This window comes from Dipodomys merriami, unplaced genomic scaffold, assembly GCF_024711535.1.
Source record: "Dipodomys merriami isolate MVZ:Mamm:240054 unplaced genomic scaffold, mDipMer1.0.p SCAF_8, whole genome shotgun sequence".
In the NCBI taxonomy this organism is placed as follows: Eukaryota; Metazoa; Chordata; class Mammalia; order Rodentia; family Heteromyidae; genus Dipodomys; species Dipodomys merriami.
The window spans coordinates 6,689,452-6,705,544 of NW_027206401.1; the positions used below are offsets into that span (position 1 = coordinate 6,689,452).

At 41.7% G+C, this 16,093-nt stretch overlaps 1 protein-coding gene across 2 annotated transcripts in view; it reads right to left on the reverse strand.

The window, feature by feature from the left end:
- The window catches only part of Snx9 (sorting nexin 9), a 63,235-nt gene that overhangs the window by 32,969 nt on the left and 14,173 nt on the right, over positions 1-16,093 (reverse strand). For both annotated transcript variants that reach the window (XM_070010851.1, XM_070010852.1), the window contains exons 2-4: positions 10,245-10,331; positions 4,966-5,040; positions 2,770-2,898 (exon numbers count right to left, since the gene is read on the reverse strand). In XM_070010851.1, the coding sequence (XP_069866952.1) occupies positions 2,770-2,898; positions 4,966-5,040; positions 10,245-10,331 (291 nt within the window). The remainder of the gene's footprint in view (positions 1-2,769; positions 2,899-4,965; positions 5,041-10,244; positions 10,332-16,093) is intronic.

A 16,093-nucleotide genomic window follows, 5' to 3' on the forward strand; every position in this document is an offset into this window, starting at 1 on the left:
ATACAACTTAACGGGACTGGGGCTGTTCTGATCAGTGGACTGAGCAAATCTTGTGAAGTGATGTAACACAAAACATATAGCACTGCCTACCCCAAATGTCCAATTTTGAGTCCATTAAGCCTTGAGGCATAATGGGCAAATTGTCAGAGATGTAGAGGACAGAGGAACAATCAGCATCACAAGAAAACCACCAGATGATAGGAATTCTAAAGGACAACTGGCTAAGTCAAGAGTTTTCAAGTTTTTTTTAAATGTATGGACCATGTGGAAAGCAAGACTTAAAGGACATAATTAGATGTAAGGCTCATTTCCAGCATGGACGCTGTTCATAAACAAGCCATCAAGGGCATTTGGGTCAGGAGGAAGAAATTAACCTGATAGGTGAGAAAGAAATTTGTTGGAAAGGTAAGAATTATGAACAAACAGTGCACATCACATCTATTTGTACTTGTGTATAAACCCAGGTGCACACAAGAGAAAATAATATGCACACATAGACCGCGGTGATGGTGGGAATGTGATCCTTTAATCAGTAATTGCTGACTACAAAATGGTAAGTTCTGGTTTTATAATAGGTGCTTTTTTGCTGTCAATATATAATTTTTTTTGGTCAGTCATGGGGCTTGAACTCTGGGCTTGGGCGCTGTCCCTCAGGTCTTCAGCTCAAGGCTAGCGCTTTACCTCTTGAGTCACAGCACCACTTCTGGTTTTCTGTGTGGTTTATTGGAGATAAGAATCTCACGGACTTTCCAACCGGGGCTGGCTTTGAACTGCAATCCTCAGATCTCAGCCTCCTGAGTAGCTAGGATTATAGGTGTGAGCCACCAGCGTCCGGCTTGTTGTCAATATTTTGCTTTTTACATGTCATCCTTGGAAACACAGACCAGTAAGAAGCAAATTCCTACTTAACAACAAAGCCTACAGCACAATCAGGCCATGGCTCTCTGAATAAGACCTGACTCACTTCTCTGATTTCTCGGTAAGCCATGGTCTAAGTAAGCAACTATTGCTGTACAACACAGGAATAACTCCAGGGGAGAGACAAAGAAGACGAGCAATAACTGGACTTTCCTGGAGTCTGCCTACATGCATCTTGGAAGGTGGGCTCAGCTTGAGAATGAACAAAATTAAGGTTGTTTTCTGTTGTTGTTGTTTTTTAATCAAGCCAGCAATCAAATGCACAAAGGAAATATGAAAGTCCAAAAGGGGGGGGGAGGATTCGGTGGGGGGGTGGGGGTGGGGAGGCTAGGAAGGGATGTAAAGGGTAAACAAAGGAGGAGGCTGCAATGCTTGATAAGAAATGTACGCATTATCCTGCCCATGTAATTGTAACCCCTCTGTACAGTATGTTCACAAAAACAAAAAAAAAAAAAGAAAGTCCAAAAGATACCCAGTAGTGGTGCCCAGGCACCTGTGACCCACCATTTCTTTCCAGAAGTCACTGGAGTTCTATAAAGACAGTAAAGGCCACTGTTTGGTATGGCCATCTAACCAAAAGGCATGAAATGTACCTTTTACCACTGGGATCTTGGGGAAAGGTGCTGTGTGCAGCCAAGGGTCCATTTTTATTACTACATGAGCAATTCTCGTATACTCTGTCTTGCTGTCATTTAGCCATTCCTGTCATGGCCTATCAAACAGTTGCATGCTAACACTTAGTTTCCTGCTCAGAAGGAAGCAAAAAGGGACCTCAGGAACTTGGTAACTGGGAGCCTGCACAGCAAGACTTCCCGGTGGGCTGGCCGGGAAGATAAATGGGACGTTACCATTGTTGTTCACAAGACAGGAAAGCTGTCTCAAGGAGGTTGAGGATTTTCCTTTCTCTTTTGGTGCAGCTCATTCTCAAGAATAAGAAAATGAGTCTTTATTAGAAATTTCTCAATCATTCAACATTTAATAATCAGGAGCCAACTGTGTTAGAAAGAGAAAACAAATGTAAACAATATCTGATTCCTAGACCCAGAAGATTTTGGTCAGAATTAAGAAATGAAGATTTAACTCTTCCTCCAAACAGCCTAGACTAGGTTATCAAATCCTCTTAAGTAAAACAACCATTTCAGCTCACAATATAGAACTTTCACCTATCTTGGAGCTGGGAATGTGATAGAATGCTTGCCTAGCATTCATGAAGCCCACGCATGAGCACGCGTGTGTGTGTATGCACGCACACACACACTCTATAATTTCTCCAAGTGTTTAAAAATAAATGGCTTTACAATTTTCCAAATAAAACATCCAATCCAGTCATTGTCAATAAGCATTCAGCAATAACTAAACTACTCAAATTCATCTAAACTGATTAATAAAAACTAATGGCAGCTGCACTATTTTTCTCAAATCGCTCCACTGATCTAAGTTTTCTAGAAACAACGTGGTCAGTGTAAGTTCTAAGTGTCTGGATCTACTTGTGACTCGCACCTGCGTTACTCTGTCCGTGAGCGAGGGGAGCCACATACCACAGTCCTGATCCAGCCAACGCTTTGATGCCAACCTCAACCACAGGCCTCTTGTCTTTTTTCCATGCCCTCATTTCAGAGACTACTTTCCATTTCCAGGGCTGTACTCTTAACACAACTCTCAGTAACTTGTCTCTTGGCATACAATTAGTTCTGAAAACATTCTTTAGTAGCTTAACAGGTGAGTGCTTTGTTAATACCAACAGAAATGCCATACAATAATCTTCAAAGCTACTTTGATCATGCTTCCAGGGAATGCAAGAGCTGCCATCATAAAAGCCCCCAGATACCCTCTGCCCTCAGTCAGACATACCTGGTTAGCACTGTTGGCTGCGGATGAACTGGCTTGTGCTGCTGTACTTGCTGAGAGGGAATCCAGAAAGGCTTGGTCAGCCACAGAATTCCCACAAGAAAACTGGTCTTTTCCATCACTGGGTAAAATCTAAACATTAGAGAGAACTAGAATTAGTTTTACAGATGGGGATCACTTCAGAAGGAGAGCTTCTTAAGACATGCAAGAAGGACCATCAATTATGGAAAAAGTTTTTTACATGTCTATCACGTATTACAGAAAAGGGGTTTTAAACTCTTGAATGCTACACATTTTCCTCTAACTACTGCTTTGACTGCATTCAGCAAATTTAGAACGTTGTATTTTTATTTTAATTTGAATTGTTTTATAACTTCTCAAGATTTCATTGGCACATGTAATTTGGAAATGTGTTGCTTAATTTCCAAGTATTTTAGAATTTTCAAGTTATCTTTCTGTTAGGGATTTTGAGTTTTATTCTACTGTATTTTGGGGTTGATCTACTGATATTTCATTTTTTTTTAATGAAAAGCATATATTTAAAAAATTTAAACTTAAAAAATTATAAAAATTTTAGCCACATGCTTGTGGTTCACACCTGATCCTATCTACTCAGGAAGTTGAGATCTGAGTATCAAGGTTCAAAGCCAGCCTATGCAGACAAACCTGAGAGACTCATATCTCCAATTAGCCAACAAAAAGCTGGAAGGGAAACTGTGACTCAATTGATAGAATGCTAGCCTTGAACACAAAAGCTCAGGGACAGCACCCAGGCCCTGAATTCAAGCCCTAGAAACCACCCCCCCAACCTCACTCACACTCACACACACACACACACACACAATTTAAAATTTTACACAATTTAAAATTTTAAAGATGAACGTGCATCCGGCTTTGATGGATGCCCAGGCATCTATCACAGCAATTCGGTGATGGTATACTGTTGAATTCAACTATGTTCTTACTGATTTTCTACCTGTTGGATCAGTCCATTTCTGATGGCGGAGAAAGACTAGCCTTAAAGGATAAGCAAATCTGAGAATTCTGAAATAATTCCTCTCTAAAAGGAGAATTTTAAAAAATAAAATAAATGCCAATTAATGAATGCTAACTTAAATCCTTAGTTGTTTTTCTCAGTCTTGTCCATTTTAGGATTCCAGATGCTTAACGAATTGATTTTCAGCAGGATATGAAGCTCAGAACTGTGCGCTGGGCTCAGAGGCTATACACCACCTGCAACCATGTACATTTTCACACTTTTATAAGGAAAATCTACAGATTTCATCAAATTCTCCAGCAGGTTTGAGGTTCTAAGCCTCACTATCAAGAACAACAAAAATTCAGCCCACCCCTCAGCCTCATTTTGCAGACAGATCCAGAAACATCTTCTGGAAGTGAATCAAATAAAGTGCCTTAAATCTCAAACGATCTCCAGTTGATTCACAGGTGTACCAGGCAACTCTGGTTTCAGAGGAGCTTACCAAGTACCTAGCATTGGTTTTGAGGGATCAAAAGCCAACCAGCAGGGGGTGGTAGGTAGCTGACTGAAAAGAAGTGGTGTGTTCAGGCACAGGGACATGCCTACAGGATACTGTGATATTATCCTTGGCACTTACTATGTAGGATTCATGCCAGGCCATCTCCTCAGAAGCCCATTCAGCATACCTTTCTCTGTCTATGGAAACATGGAAGGGAACTGAAGGAATATCTTTTTCGAAAAATCTATTTAACTGTTGTGAGGCCCTGGGTTCAATTCCTCAGCACCACATAAGCAGAAAAAATTAAAAAGCCGGAAGTGGCGCTGTGGCTCAAGTGGTAGAGTGCTAGCCTTGAGCTGAAGAGCTGAGGGACAGCGCCCAGGCCCAGAGTTCAGGCCCCACGACCAGACCAAAAAAAAATGTTGTGAATTAATTCTACATCAAACAAGAGATATGAGCAGCAGCTATTACACAGCATCAGCAAAGGAAAAATAGTCATTTCTGCTTAGAAAAATTAAGTTTCTATCTTTGGAAGGAACTTTTTCTAAACATGTTGTCACTCTTTAGAGCTTGGGTCTATAGATAATACCTTTGTTTAGTTCTAGTTCAGTGTATTTTTCAAATTGGATATAGTAAGCACATAGCACAATGGGGATTTTATGTTTTAAAGAGCTGCTTCCTGGCTGTTCTTTCACAAAGATCATTGACAGTGAGTCCTTACCTCCACATAGTCTGTGGGAACAAGCCCTTGTTCTCCTTTGCTGTTTCTTCCTTCCAGCCATCCTCCACCAATATCCTAGTAGTCACCAAAAAAGAAAGAAAGAAAGAAAGAAAGAAAGAAAGAAAGAAAGAAAGAAAGAAAGAAAGAAAGAAAGAAAGAAAGAAAAAAAGAAAGAAAAAAAGAAAGAAAAAAAGAAAGAAAAAAAGAAAGAAAAAAAGAAAGAAAAAAAGAAAGAAAAGAAAGAAAGAAAGACGTTACCATTAGAATGGAATTGTTATAAATTCATTCATAAATTATTGTTAATATAAGTTGTTCACTACAAAGTAAGATTAGGCATTTTATAAGTACAAAGCTAACACTGAAAAATTGTAAATTCTTTATTTTTTGTCAGTTGTGGGGCTTGAACTCTGGGCCTGGGCACTGTCCCTCAGCAGTTCAGCTCAAGGCTAGTGCTCTACCTCTTGAGCCACAGCACCACTTCCAGTTTTCTAGTTTATTGGAGATAAGAGTTTCATGGACTTTCCTGCCTAGGCTGGCTTTGAACCCCAATCCTCAGATCTCAGCCTCCTGAGTGGCTAGGATGACAGGCGTGAGCCACCGGCACCTGGCTAAATTTTAAATTCTTAAGACTGTTCTACTCCAGAAAATGATGTAAACAGGCTGGGAAGGTGGCTCAGTGGTAGAGCACTTGCCTTGCATGCTTGAGGCCCTGGGTTCGATTCCTCAAGCACCACATAAGAAAAAAGCCTGAAGTGGCACTGTGGCTCAAGTGGTAGAGCGCTAGCCTTGAGCTGAAGAGCTGAGGGAAAGTGCCCAGGCCCAGAGTTCAGGCCCCACGACCGGACCCAAAAAAAACCAACCAACCAAACAAACAAACAGAAAATGATGTAATCTAAAACCAAGACCAACTGAACTTCAACAATAAGTGACTGTGTATAGCCACTGTGATTCCTTTCTATCGACTGGTGTCTGGTGGGTAGATGACCAAAGTGGTTTGCAGCTCTGTCAAGCAGAGGAGCTTATATCCCACCTCGCTCTGCTTTATACAGGATAAGGTAGATATTGTCCAGGGGTGTTTGGAGCCTGGCTACAAGAGGCTTTGTCCCTATCACTCACCCTCGTAGAACCCCAAGACACTATGTGAATTAATTTGAGTTGCCAACGATGAGCTTCCCTGGTGCCCACTCATCCAAAGGCAGCCCACCAACACAACTGGGTGAGACCATTGGGCTGCCAGCCAGGACAGATAGCTGCTGACACCAGCATGGCCAATCAGAGTTATTCAGCTGATTCACAGACTAGTAGCGTATGGGTATCGGTTAAAACCACTATGTTTTGTTGCTGTTTTGTTTTTCAGTGTTGTGGATCAGACATGCTAGGCAAGCACTGTACAAATGGGCTATAATCTCCACCCAAAAACCACGAGGTTCTCCTGGATATAGAATAGTATCAGACTATATTCTACACTGAGATTTCTATTTTTCAATTTATTATCTCAGCAGAGTCCCATTTCTTTGTGAAAAGAGTAAAGAATTTTATTAGATTTGTAAACAATGCTATAATTAGTTAATAAGTATATGACTCTAGATAACTACAATTGTCCTCCTTGATTGAGACATGAAATTATATATATTTATGGTGCACCAGGTGATATTTTAATAATGTTCAAGTCAGGGTAAGCAGGTTTATATCTTTAAGCATTTATTCCTTTTTTGTGATGAACACATTCACAATCTTTCCTTTTACTTTTCTGGAACAAACAGTACATTATAGTTATCTAACCATATTATTAAAAAAAAAATCACTTAAATCACAACTTTTGTCACTTTTTTTTTTACTATAACAGAACCTGAAAAACATAATTTTTCCATAGAAAACAAATACAAAAGAATTTTTTTGGGGGGGTCAGTTGTGGGGCCTGAATTCTGGGCCTGGGCACTGTCCCTCAGCTCTTCAGCTCAAGGCTAGCACTCTACCACTTGAGCCACAGTGCCACTTCCGGCTTTTTTCTTTTTGCTTATGTGGTGATGAGGAATTGAACCCAGGGCCTCAGGCATGCAAGGCAAGCACTCTACCACTGAGCCACCTTCCCAGCCCCACAAAAGAATTTTTATTCTCTTCTATAATTAAAAAGAGAACTGCACCGGACACTGATAATGCTACTCAGGAGACTGAGGTCTGAGAATCACAGTTTGAAGCCAGCCCCAGTAGACAAATACTCGAGACTCCTCTCCAAAGAACCAGTATGAAATGCATGAGTATACAATGGGTGTACACATGTTCACATGCCTGTGAGTGGTCAAGTGTTTGTGTGCATGTGCACGTGCACACACACACACAAAAGTGAAGAACAGAATCAGATGTGGAGTGTTTTATATACCTACAGCTGAGAGGAATCCCTGAGAGAGTAGTTTAGACAGCAGTGGATTTAAGGTAGAGAGACCAGACAGGAAAGTACAAGAAGGTCAGAGCTAAACTCATAGTGTTGACTGTAAAGACCGATGAGAAAAGAAAGCCTAGATGTAAACAAGACCAAGAGTAAATCAATGGCTTCCTGTGAATTCAAGTCTGGAATCCTAGTTGGGGTGACTGAAAAGATGCAGCACCACAGTAGAAAGGAAAATTCAGAAACAGAATTAGTACAACATAGGTGATGAGCTGGCGAGTACTATGGACAGTTGAGTTTGACACACTGGGACAGGCAACTCCAAGGCCTGCACAGCCTGGTCAAGCTGCACTGCAGACACTACAGTTTCAGCACATGGGTAACAAGAATGAAAACCTGACAACATAGGTAAAGGAGAGAGGCCAAAGGCAGCACGGTATAGCAAAGCCCACATTGCCAAGGCAGAAAGAAGAATCCTAAAAGATGGCTAGGGCAAATGAGGAGGCATGGAGACTCAGACATAATCACTTTCCCTAGCAGGGCACACTCCATACGGGAAACAGGCCTGCAGACCACTCTCCATAGAGAGGGCAAGGCAAGTTTCCTATTTTTGTGTCTGCATGTATACATGTATTCAGCATGGGTGACTGAAGTGAGGGAGAAGACACGAGACACCTTGCAGAGTGGATTCTCAGCAGTGGAAGGGGCTCAGGAACACAGACCAGACGCTGCAGAAGCCCTGCCATGAAGTCAACCGCACTCAAGGTGTTGGGAGGGAAGAAGTATAATGAGAGTAGCAATGAATAAAGTTCAGCTCATTTAAAAATGACAAAGACTAAATCTGCATACCTGCTTTTGTCCCTTCTTCAGCTATGTAAGCCCTGAAATACTAGTAATTGGGACGCTGTTCTTAGAACTGTATTTCATAGGGGGTTCATCCTCATAATTTGTTATACACTTTAAAGACATTTACAACAAAGCTTTGTGTAAAAAGGACATGGGCGCCAGTGGCTCATGCCTGGAATCCTAGCTACTCAGAAGGCTGAGATCTGAGGATCACAGTTCAAAGCCAGCCAATAAACCACCCGAAAACTGGAAGTGGTGCTGTGGCTCAAGTGGGAGAGCCCTTGCCTTGAGCTGAAGAGCTGAGGGACAGCACTCAGGCCCATTGTTCAAGCCCCAAGACTGACAAAACAAAAACAAAAAACAAAAAAACCCCAAGAACCACATTTGCTTCTGAGTTTCCTGACAACAAAGATCATAAAAGAAATCCAACAGGCCGGGCGCTGGTGGCTCACGCCTGTAATCCTAGCTACTCAGGAGGCTGAGATCTGAGGATCGCGGTTCAAAGCCAGCCCGGGCAGGAGAGACCGTGAGACTCCTATCTCCAATAAACCACCAGAAAACCGGAAGTGGCGCTGTAGCTCAAGTGGTAGAGCGCTCGCCTTGAGCTGAAGAGCTGAGGGACAGCGCCCAGGCCCAGAGTTCAAGCCCCACGGCCGACAAAAAAAAAAAAAAAAAAGAAATCCAACAGGCTGGATGCAATGTCTCATGCTTGTGTATCTAGCTAGTTGAGTGGTTGAGATCAAGATTACAGTTTGAGGCCAGTTTGGACAGAAGTTCACAAGATTCCATCTAAACCAACAAAAGTTGGGCACATTCAAACCAACTATGTGGAAAGAGAAAACAGCAAGATTATGGTCCATGCCCACATGAACAAAAAGTGAGACTTAAAAAAATAATGAAAGCAAAATGGACAAGTACATGGCTCATGGTTCAAGTGGTAGAGTGCCTTTCTAGCAAGTACAAGGCCCTGAGTTCAAATCCAATGGGGGAGAGGGAGAGGGAGAGAGGAAGGACAGAAGAAGAAAAGAATAGAAAGATAGAAAAGAAAAGAGAAAAATGAATCCAGTAGTTTATCTAAGCCAGGCATGGTGGCTTACACTTTTAATCACAGCTAATGTGCAGGTGAGATGGGTAAGATCAGTTTGAGGCCAGTCTAAGCAGAGATGAGACCTCCCTCTCAATCACTTAGCCAGGATTAGTAGCCTGTGACTGTCACCTCTGCTATGCAGGAGGTCCTAGGACAGAGGATCACAGTCTAAGGCTAGTCCCAGGTAAACCACAAAACTCTACTTCAAAATAGTAACTAAAGCAAAAAAGGGCTGAGGGTATGACTCAAGTTGTAAGGCCTTGAGTTCAAACCTCAGCATTACCAAAAAAGAAAGGAAATTTAAACATTTCATTTAATGAAAGGAAATACACCAAATTTCTAAGAAAAAGAAGCTGCGGTAACAGATGGGAAGAGACAGAAATATTCCAGCTATGTGAGCAGATACACATATGTAAGGATGAGTATTCAAATTACAAATTAGTAATTACAAATAGTATTCAAACTACATAATCAAATGTAGTTTGTAAAGATGCAGAAATACAGAGTTATTTTGTATTTGAATTCAGCAACGATAACTCTTATCAGGAGCTGAGCTAATCCAGTCTTAGTATACACTGCTTTTTGGTAATCTAATTTAAGGATAAAGCTTAGATCTAAGAGGGCTATCAGTGAGTAAGTGGTTCAGGAAAGTCAGTGGTCTCTGATGCACTCTAGAGACAGTGCTGGGAGAAAGCACAGTGCACCAGGCTCCAGAACCACTACAGAATGCCCCAAGCACTATCAATAATAGAGAGAAGATAAACTCGGCTGTACACTCAGCTGTCCTTAGAGGACTGAAGTTTTCTGTTTGTGTAACAGTTTCTAACTGTATCACCAGTACTTCATAAGCAACAGGTTAAAAAAAACAACAACATTGTGTGGGCTGACTGGCCAATTTATCAAAACCTCAGATCTTACACAGAGCCCACGGGGGTGGCCGGATGCAGCCAGTTCTCTTACCGGGTTTGTAATGGTGATGATCTCTCCTTCACTAACTGTCAGTTCATTATTTCCAGGTTCAGCAGCAAAATCATACATAACCCGAGCCTGTTGGGGTGAAGGAAAAGAAAGTGTTACAAATGAAACCTCAACAATAAAAACCCAGACAAGCTTTATAGCTGGCCTTGTAAAAGCACACGGCTGTGGCAGATTTAGAAGAAAGGAAGACACGTTATCACCTCTGGCTACATCCCCTAACTCAGTCTTGGAAGCACAGATGGTTTCTGGAAGCTGTCCACACTGCATTTAGAGATTTGCTCTGACAGTAACTCCACGTACAGCCCTTTCATTCACACACACACACATGCACGCATGCACGCACGCACGCACACCTTCCTTTTAGGAGTATGGGACAGAGAACTGCAGATGTTGCTCTTTCTGGGAACACTCACAGGGATGCATGTACTGAGGAGGTAATGACAGACATGCTGCTAAATCCGTTCATCTTTAGAAGAAGCCTTTTCTATTAAACTCGCGCCATGCAGGATCATGTATGCCCTTAGACACTGCCAGGAAAACATGTCACTTTTCTTTTTTCTTTTTGACAGTGCTGGGGATAGAACCTAAGGCCTTGCACATGCTAGACAAGCATTCTACTGAGCTACATCCCCAGCCCAATAGCTTTAAAATTTATAATGAGTACATGTTTCTAATCCATTTCAGTACCTTAAAAAAAGTATATTTCATATATTACTACCCTAAGTCCATCCTGTAACTTGCCTAGGAAACACAGTGTTTGTCTAGAAGGCAAATTCAAACACACCTACAGGACTAGGTAAGCAGGACAGCAGAGCTGCATCCACTTAACAAATCTTCACTCAACACCCAGCACGTGGCAAGAGCTTGCTAGGCCCTTCTGCCCATCACTGCCATTCCTCCTTGTTTGTGTAACTGTGCCTGAAATTAGTCAAATGGTGGATAAAGGATTCTCAACTAATGATAAAAGATTAAGGCGGGAAACCATACTATCTTGAAATGCACAAAATAAATGGACTGCTAAGTATGTGTTAAAGCAGGTGTAAAAGGTTATAGAATTTAGATGGTGAATTTATTGTGTCTAATGTGAAAGCATTGCTACTTCCTATATCTGACATTTTTACTAATAAAATGTTGGAAAGAATCAAATGGTAGGGGAGGCTGCCATTTAAAGGAAAATCACATCAGCTCTGGGCTTGAAGAGGAGGAAGGGCTGAAGGACAGAGGCAGGCAAGCAAAGCTGGCCAGCCCAGCGTGGCCGAGTCAAGACAAAGGACAAAGAAATCACGTGGAGGTATTTTCCTCACACAGCTGCAGATTGAATTCTGCTTGTCATGTTGTGGGATATTTTTCAAAACCATGTCACATCAACCTCAGTCTTCATGCACTGGGGCAGCTAAGAGATAAATGCTTGGGGGTGCCCCAGGAAGGAAGTGAGCTTCCCTGGAGAGGAGCCCAGTGTGCGAACTGAGCCAAGCTCGGGGCTGGCAAGAGAAATCCGCTGTTTTACCATTCCTTAAGAATCCTGGTGAAGTTTTTTTAAACCCCAAATCCAACTAGTTCCCTAATACAGAATTACTAAACTTGCAATCTGGTCAAATGGAATATGATACAAGTCAAAAACAAATAGCTACTCATTTAGATACTGTGCACATTTACTCACTGCTATGGTTTGAATGTTTCTGTCACTTCTACCATTCACACTGAACCTTAATCCCAATGCGGCACTGTCGCCAGGTAGGGTGGAAGTGGCCCAATGGGAGGTGTTTAGCTCAGGAGGGCTGAGCCTTAGGATCACACTACCATCAAAGGGGCTTGTAGGAAGGCTAACAGAATCCATATAAAAGGCTACCAAAATCACTAGACCATATTCCTCCAGCTCCCAAGCTGCACTCATAAACATGCTACATGTGATGCCGTACACTTTTAAAACAGGCAAAATAAGTAAGTCAAAGCTGGAATAGTTTAGCACTGTTCATCCCTTCCAGTGAGAGACTTGAAGGTATCCTTTTAAATATATGCATCTGCCATATCTGTGTTCTTTCTTACACACACACACACACACACACACACACACACACATTCTCTCTCTCTCTCTCTCTCTCAAAAACAGAGAACCAGCTAGAACCATAGTATACAGCCTTCCACATTTCATTTGCAACTGACTCTTTGAGCTCTCCTATCAGCACATTGACCCTTGTTTATCACAGCTAGGTTACTAATCCACTTTTCAACCTCTATGGCAAAGCACAGAGAAATTCACTGTGGCTAAGGAAGTCACCTCTAGCCTCATACTGAAATAGTTGTATTTTTATTCTAATTGTAAGGCTACCTCTTTTTTTTAGGAAAATAAAAACTACACAGAAAAGATGAAAGGCGGTAGTGCCCAAATGTCAAACTCCAGAGGCAGGACAGGAACTTGCCCAGTGAGAGGGCTCACCAGCACCGTGTGCAGGACCGACAGGGCATCCAGGACACACAGCACATGTGATCCACACCCTGTAGAGGGAGAAAGGTCACTTTCAGCCCCTTGCGATTATGAGTGGGCTTTGGAGCCAGGCACTAGTGTCAGATCCCCATGACACCATTTCACCGGCCTTAAAAACTGGCCAATCCTTACCCCCTCAAATTCCTCAAGAATCAGATAAGGATAACAGCATGTGCCTCGTGACAGGGCGGGAAGTGAAGTAATAAAAACAAAGTGCAGAATGGTGGCTGGCAGAGCAGCAGTAAATGCCAGGTGAGGACCTTTGAGTTTTTAAACATTACATACACACTCTGCATGTACTAAAGTAAAATGGTGGCACACAGGTAACTACTTCCTTGCTGCAGCTACTGGAAGTAGCTTTGGGGTTCCATGAGAAAGTACAGTGCCCAGCTACTGATTTCCCATAAAAGGTGTTTCTGTAATCTGCTTTTTAGCTTAGGCCCATTCCACGCTGTCTCAGCCATAGCGTGGCCCTGCAGGCCTGGTGCAGACGTCAGTGGCGGAGTGGGAGATACAGCGGCTTTGGTGGTCTGGAGGGCAAAGCAGAAAAAAAAGTCTACCAGACCCCATCTCCAATTCACCATTAAACTTCTGGGCTGGAGGCGGGGCCAAATAGTAGAGTACCAGCCAGGAGCAAACAAAATGAGCAAGAGAGGAAAGCTCTGAGTTCAAGCCCCAGTATCAACACACATCCACAAAATGACTACAGTTGTAAAATGTAACCAGTGATGTGAGAAATGGCACTATTGGACTCACTGAGAGAGGACTAGACATTCCACAGAAATGGCATAGGGACACTTGAAACCACAGTACCAAGAACTACAAGCAGAAAAGAAGGGCAGACCTTAGCAGCTGCGAGACAGTAACCTACTGTCCAGATTCACCAAACTGGAGTCCCAGGAAGGGGAGGAGGAACAGAAAGAGTCAGGGGAAGAAGTTAGTCAAGTTCTCCAATTGGATGAATACCTGTACTCCACAAGTCCTAGTAGCAAAGTAAGTCCCACATGGGAAAAATAAACAAGCCAAACAAGATATCACAATCAAATTGTAAATAAGTAAAGCATTAAAGAGATGAATCTTAAAAAAAAAACAAAAAACAGAGGGGGGAGGGAGAAAGCAAATGTTAGAGGAACAGCATGTGAAATGTTTACAGAGAAAAAAAAATGAAAGACTTCTCACCAGGAGCAAAGTCAGTCAAAAGCTCTGCTTCAAGTGCTGAAAAATAACAAACCAACCAACCTAGACCTCTATACCTAGAAAAATATTGGCAAAATGGAAGTGGCGCTGTGGCTCAAGTGGTAGAGCGCTTGCCTTGAACAAAAAGAAGATCAGGGAAAGTGCTCAGGCCAAATTCAAGCCCCAGGACTGGCAATAAATAAATAAATAAATAAATAAATAAATAAATAAATAAATGTGTGTGTGTGTGTGTGTGTGTGTGTACACACACACAAAAAAATGTTGGTTAGCTGGGCACCAGTGGCTCATGCCTATAATCCTAGCTATGCAGAAGGCCAAGATCTGAGGACTGTGGTTCAAAGCCAGCCAGGGCAGGAAAGTCCATGAGACTCTTATCTCAATTAACCACCAGAAAACCAGAAGTGGGTCTGTCGCTCAAATGGTAGAGTGCTAGCCTTGAGCTGAAGAGCTGAGGGACAGCGCCCAGGTCCAGAGTTCAAGCCCCACGACTGACAAAAAAAAAAAAAATCTTTCTGTAATTGTACAGTACAAAGGAGGTACCATTCAACAAATAAATTTATGAATACAATGCATCCTGATTGATATTTCCCCTCTCATCATTCTTTCCCATCTATCCCAAACTAACCCCTACCCTCAATTTTCCTCGTTTCATAGAACAGGCATTGAATATTATGACTGTATTCCCCTCCTTTTCCTTATGAGAGAGAATTTTGAAGATTCCCAACACAAATGATAAATATTTAAGGAGATAGAAATATGTTGATTTCAAAGTTGCACATTCTATACATCTATTATTAAACTGTAACTCATAAATATGTACAACTAGTGTGTCAATTAACAAAAGGTGAAATAAACATTTCCAGATAAACAAAAGCTGAGAATGTCACCAGTAAATTAACACTGTAGGAATTGTTACCGGAAGTTCCTAAACCGTATGAAAATGACAGTAGATTGGAAATTGAATCTATGCAAGAGAGAATCAAGATTGGTAAACATGTAATTCATGTTCAATTTCTATAAAATGTAACTAAATTTTCAAACAAGAATAACATACCATGAGATTCATAATTTTAAGAAATGTAACTTATAACCAAAAAAACCCCACAGTGGACAGGAGGAGCAATGGAAGTACATTGCTTTAGAGTTCTTACATATGAAGTACTATAATACTGTCTGAAGTTAGAATTATGTTCAGATACAGAATACTATGAACCTGAGAGCTAATTAACCTGCTAGTTAACTGGAGAGTCTCATGGATTTGTCTGTCCAGGCTGGCTTTGGACCAGGGTCCTCAGATTGCAGCCCCCTGAGTAGCCAGGATTACAGGTGTGAGCTACCAGTGACCAGCTAATGATTAACGTTTAAGTATGATGACAAGAATTTTGAGTATGTGGAGTTCCTTTAACTTTATTTTTGGAGATACATAATATTGAAATATTTACATGAACTGTCTGGAATTTGCTCCAAAATAATGAGGGAAGGGAAAGATGAAGTTGGGGGAAGAGACTAGAGGAAATCAACCTCGTCAGAAGGTGACCATTACTGGGGCTGAGAGGAAGCCCTAGGAAGTTCGCTGCACATTATTCTATGCCAGAATGTTTAACATATTAAAAATTCAAAGACATGAATTTTTAAATGCAAGTAAAATAAAATTCCATCAATTCATTCCATATAAAAAAGCTGAATGGGTATAGGGAAGAATAAAGATTCACTGAATCTCAAAATCATAGGCCAAGGTAATGCCATTTCTTCTAAGCCCATGAGGACATTCTGACCCAATTCTTAGTACTCCAGCTGCTTCTCTGGCTGCTCTACTCAAGGCAGGCCTTGGAAATTTATTCCAGAAACTAGCAAGCAGCAGCAGCAGCAGCAGCTAGGAAGACATTAACTCTAATCGAGGATATGCATCTGTAATCTGCCCAAACCTGGCAGTGTGGGAACAACAGTTTGCTTCTGCCTAGGTAGACACCAGTCAGGCCAGCAGAATAAGGGCAGAGACAAACTATGTTAGCTCACAGAGACAATGGTTTGATGGGCTCTATATACTTATGTATGTATGGCTAGATGATGTGATCTGGAAGCTTCTATCAGACAGACTCTCCAATACACTATATTAGAGGTTTTTATTTCTTTAAAAATATTTTTCAGG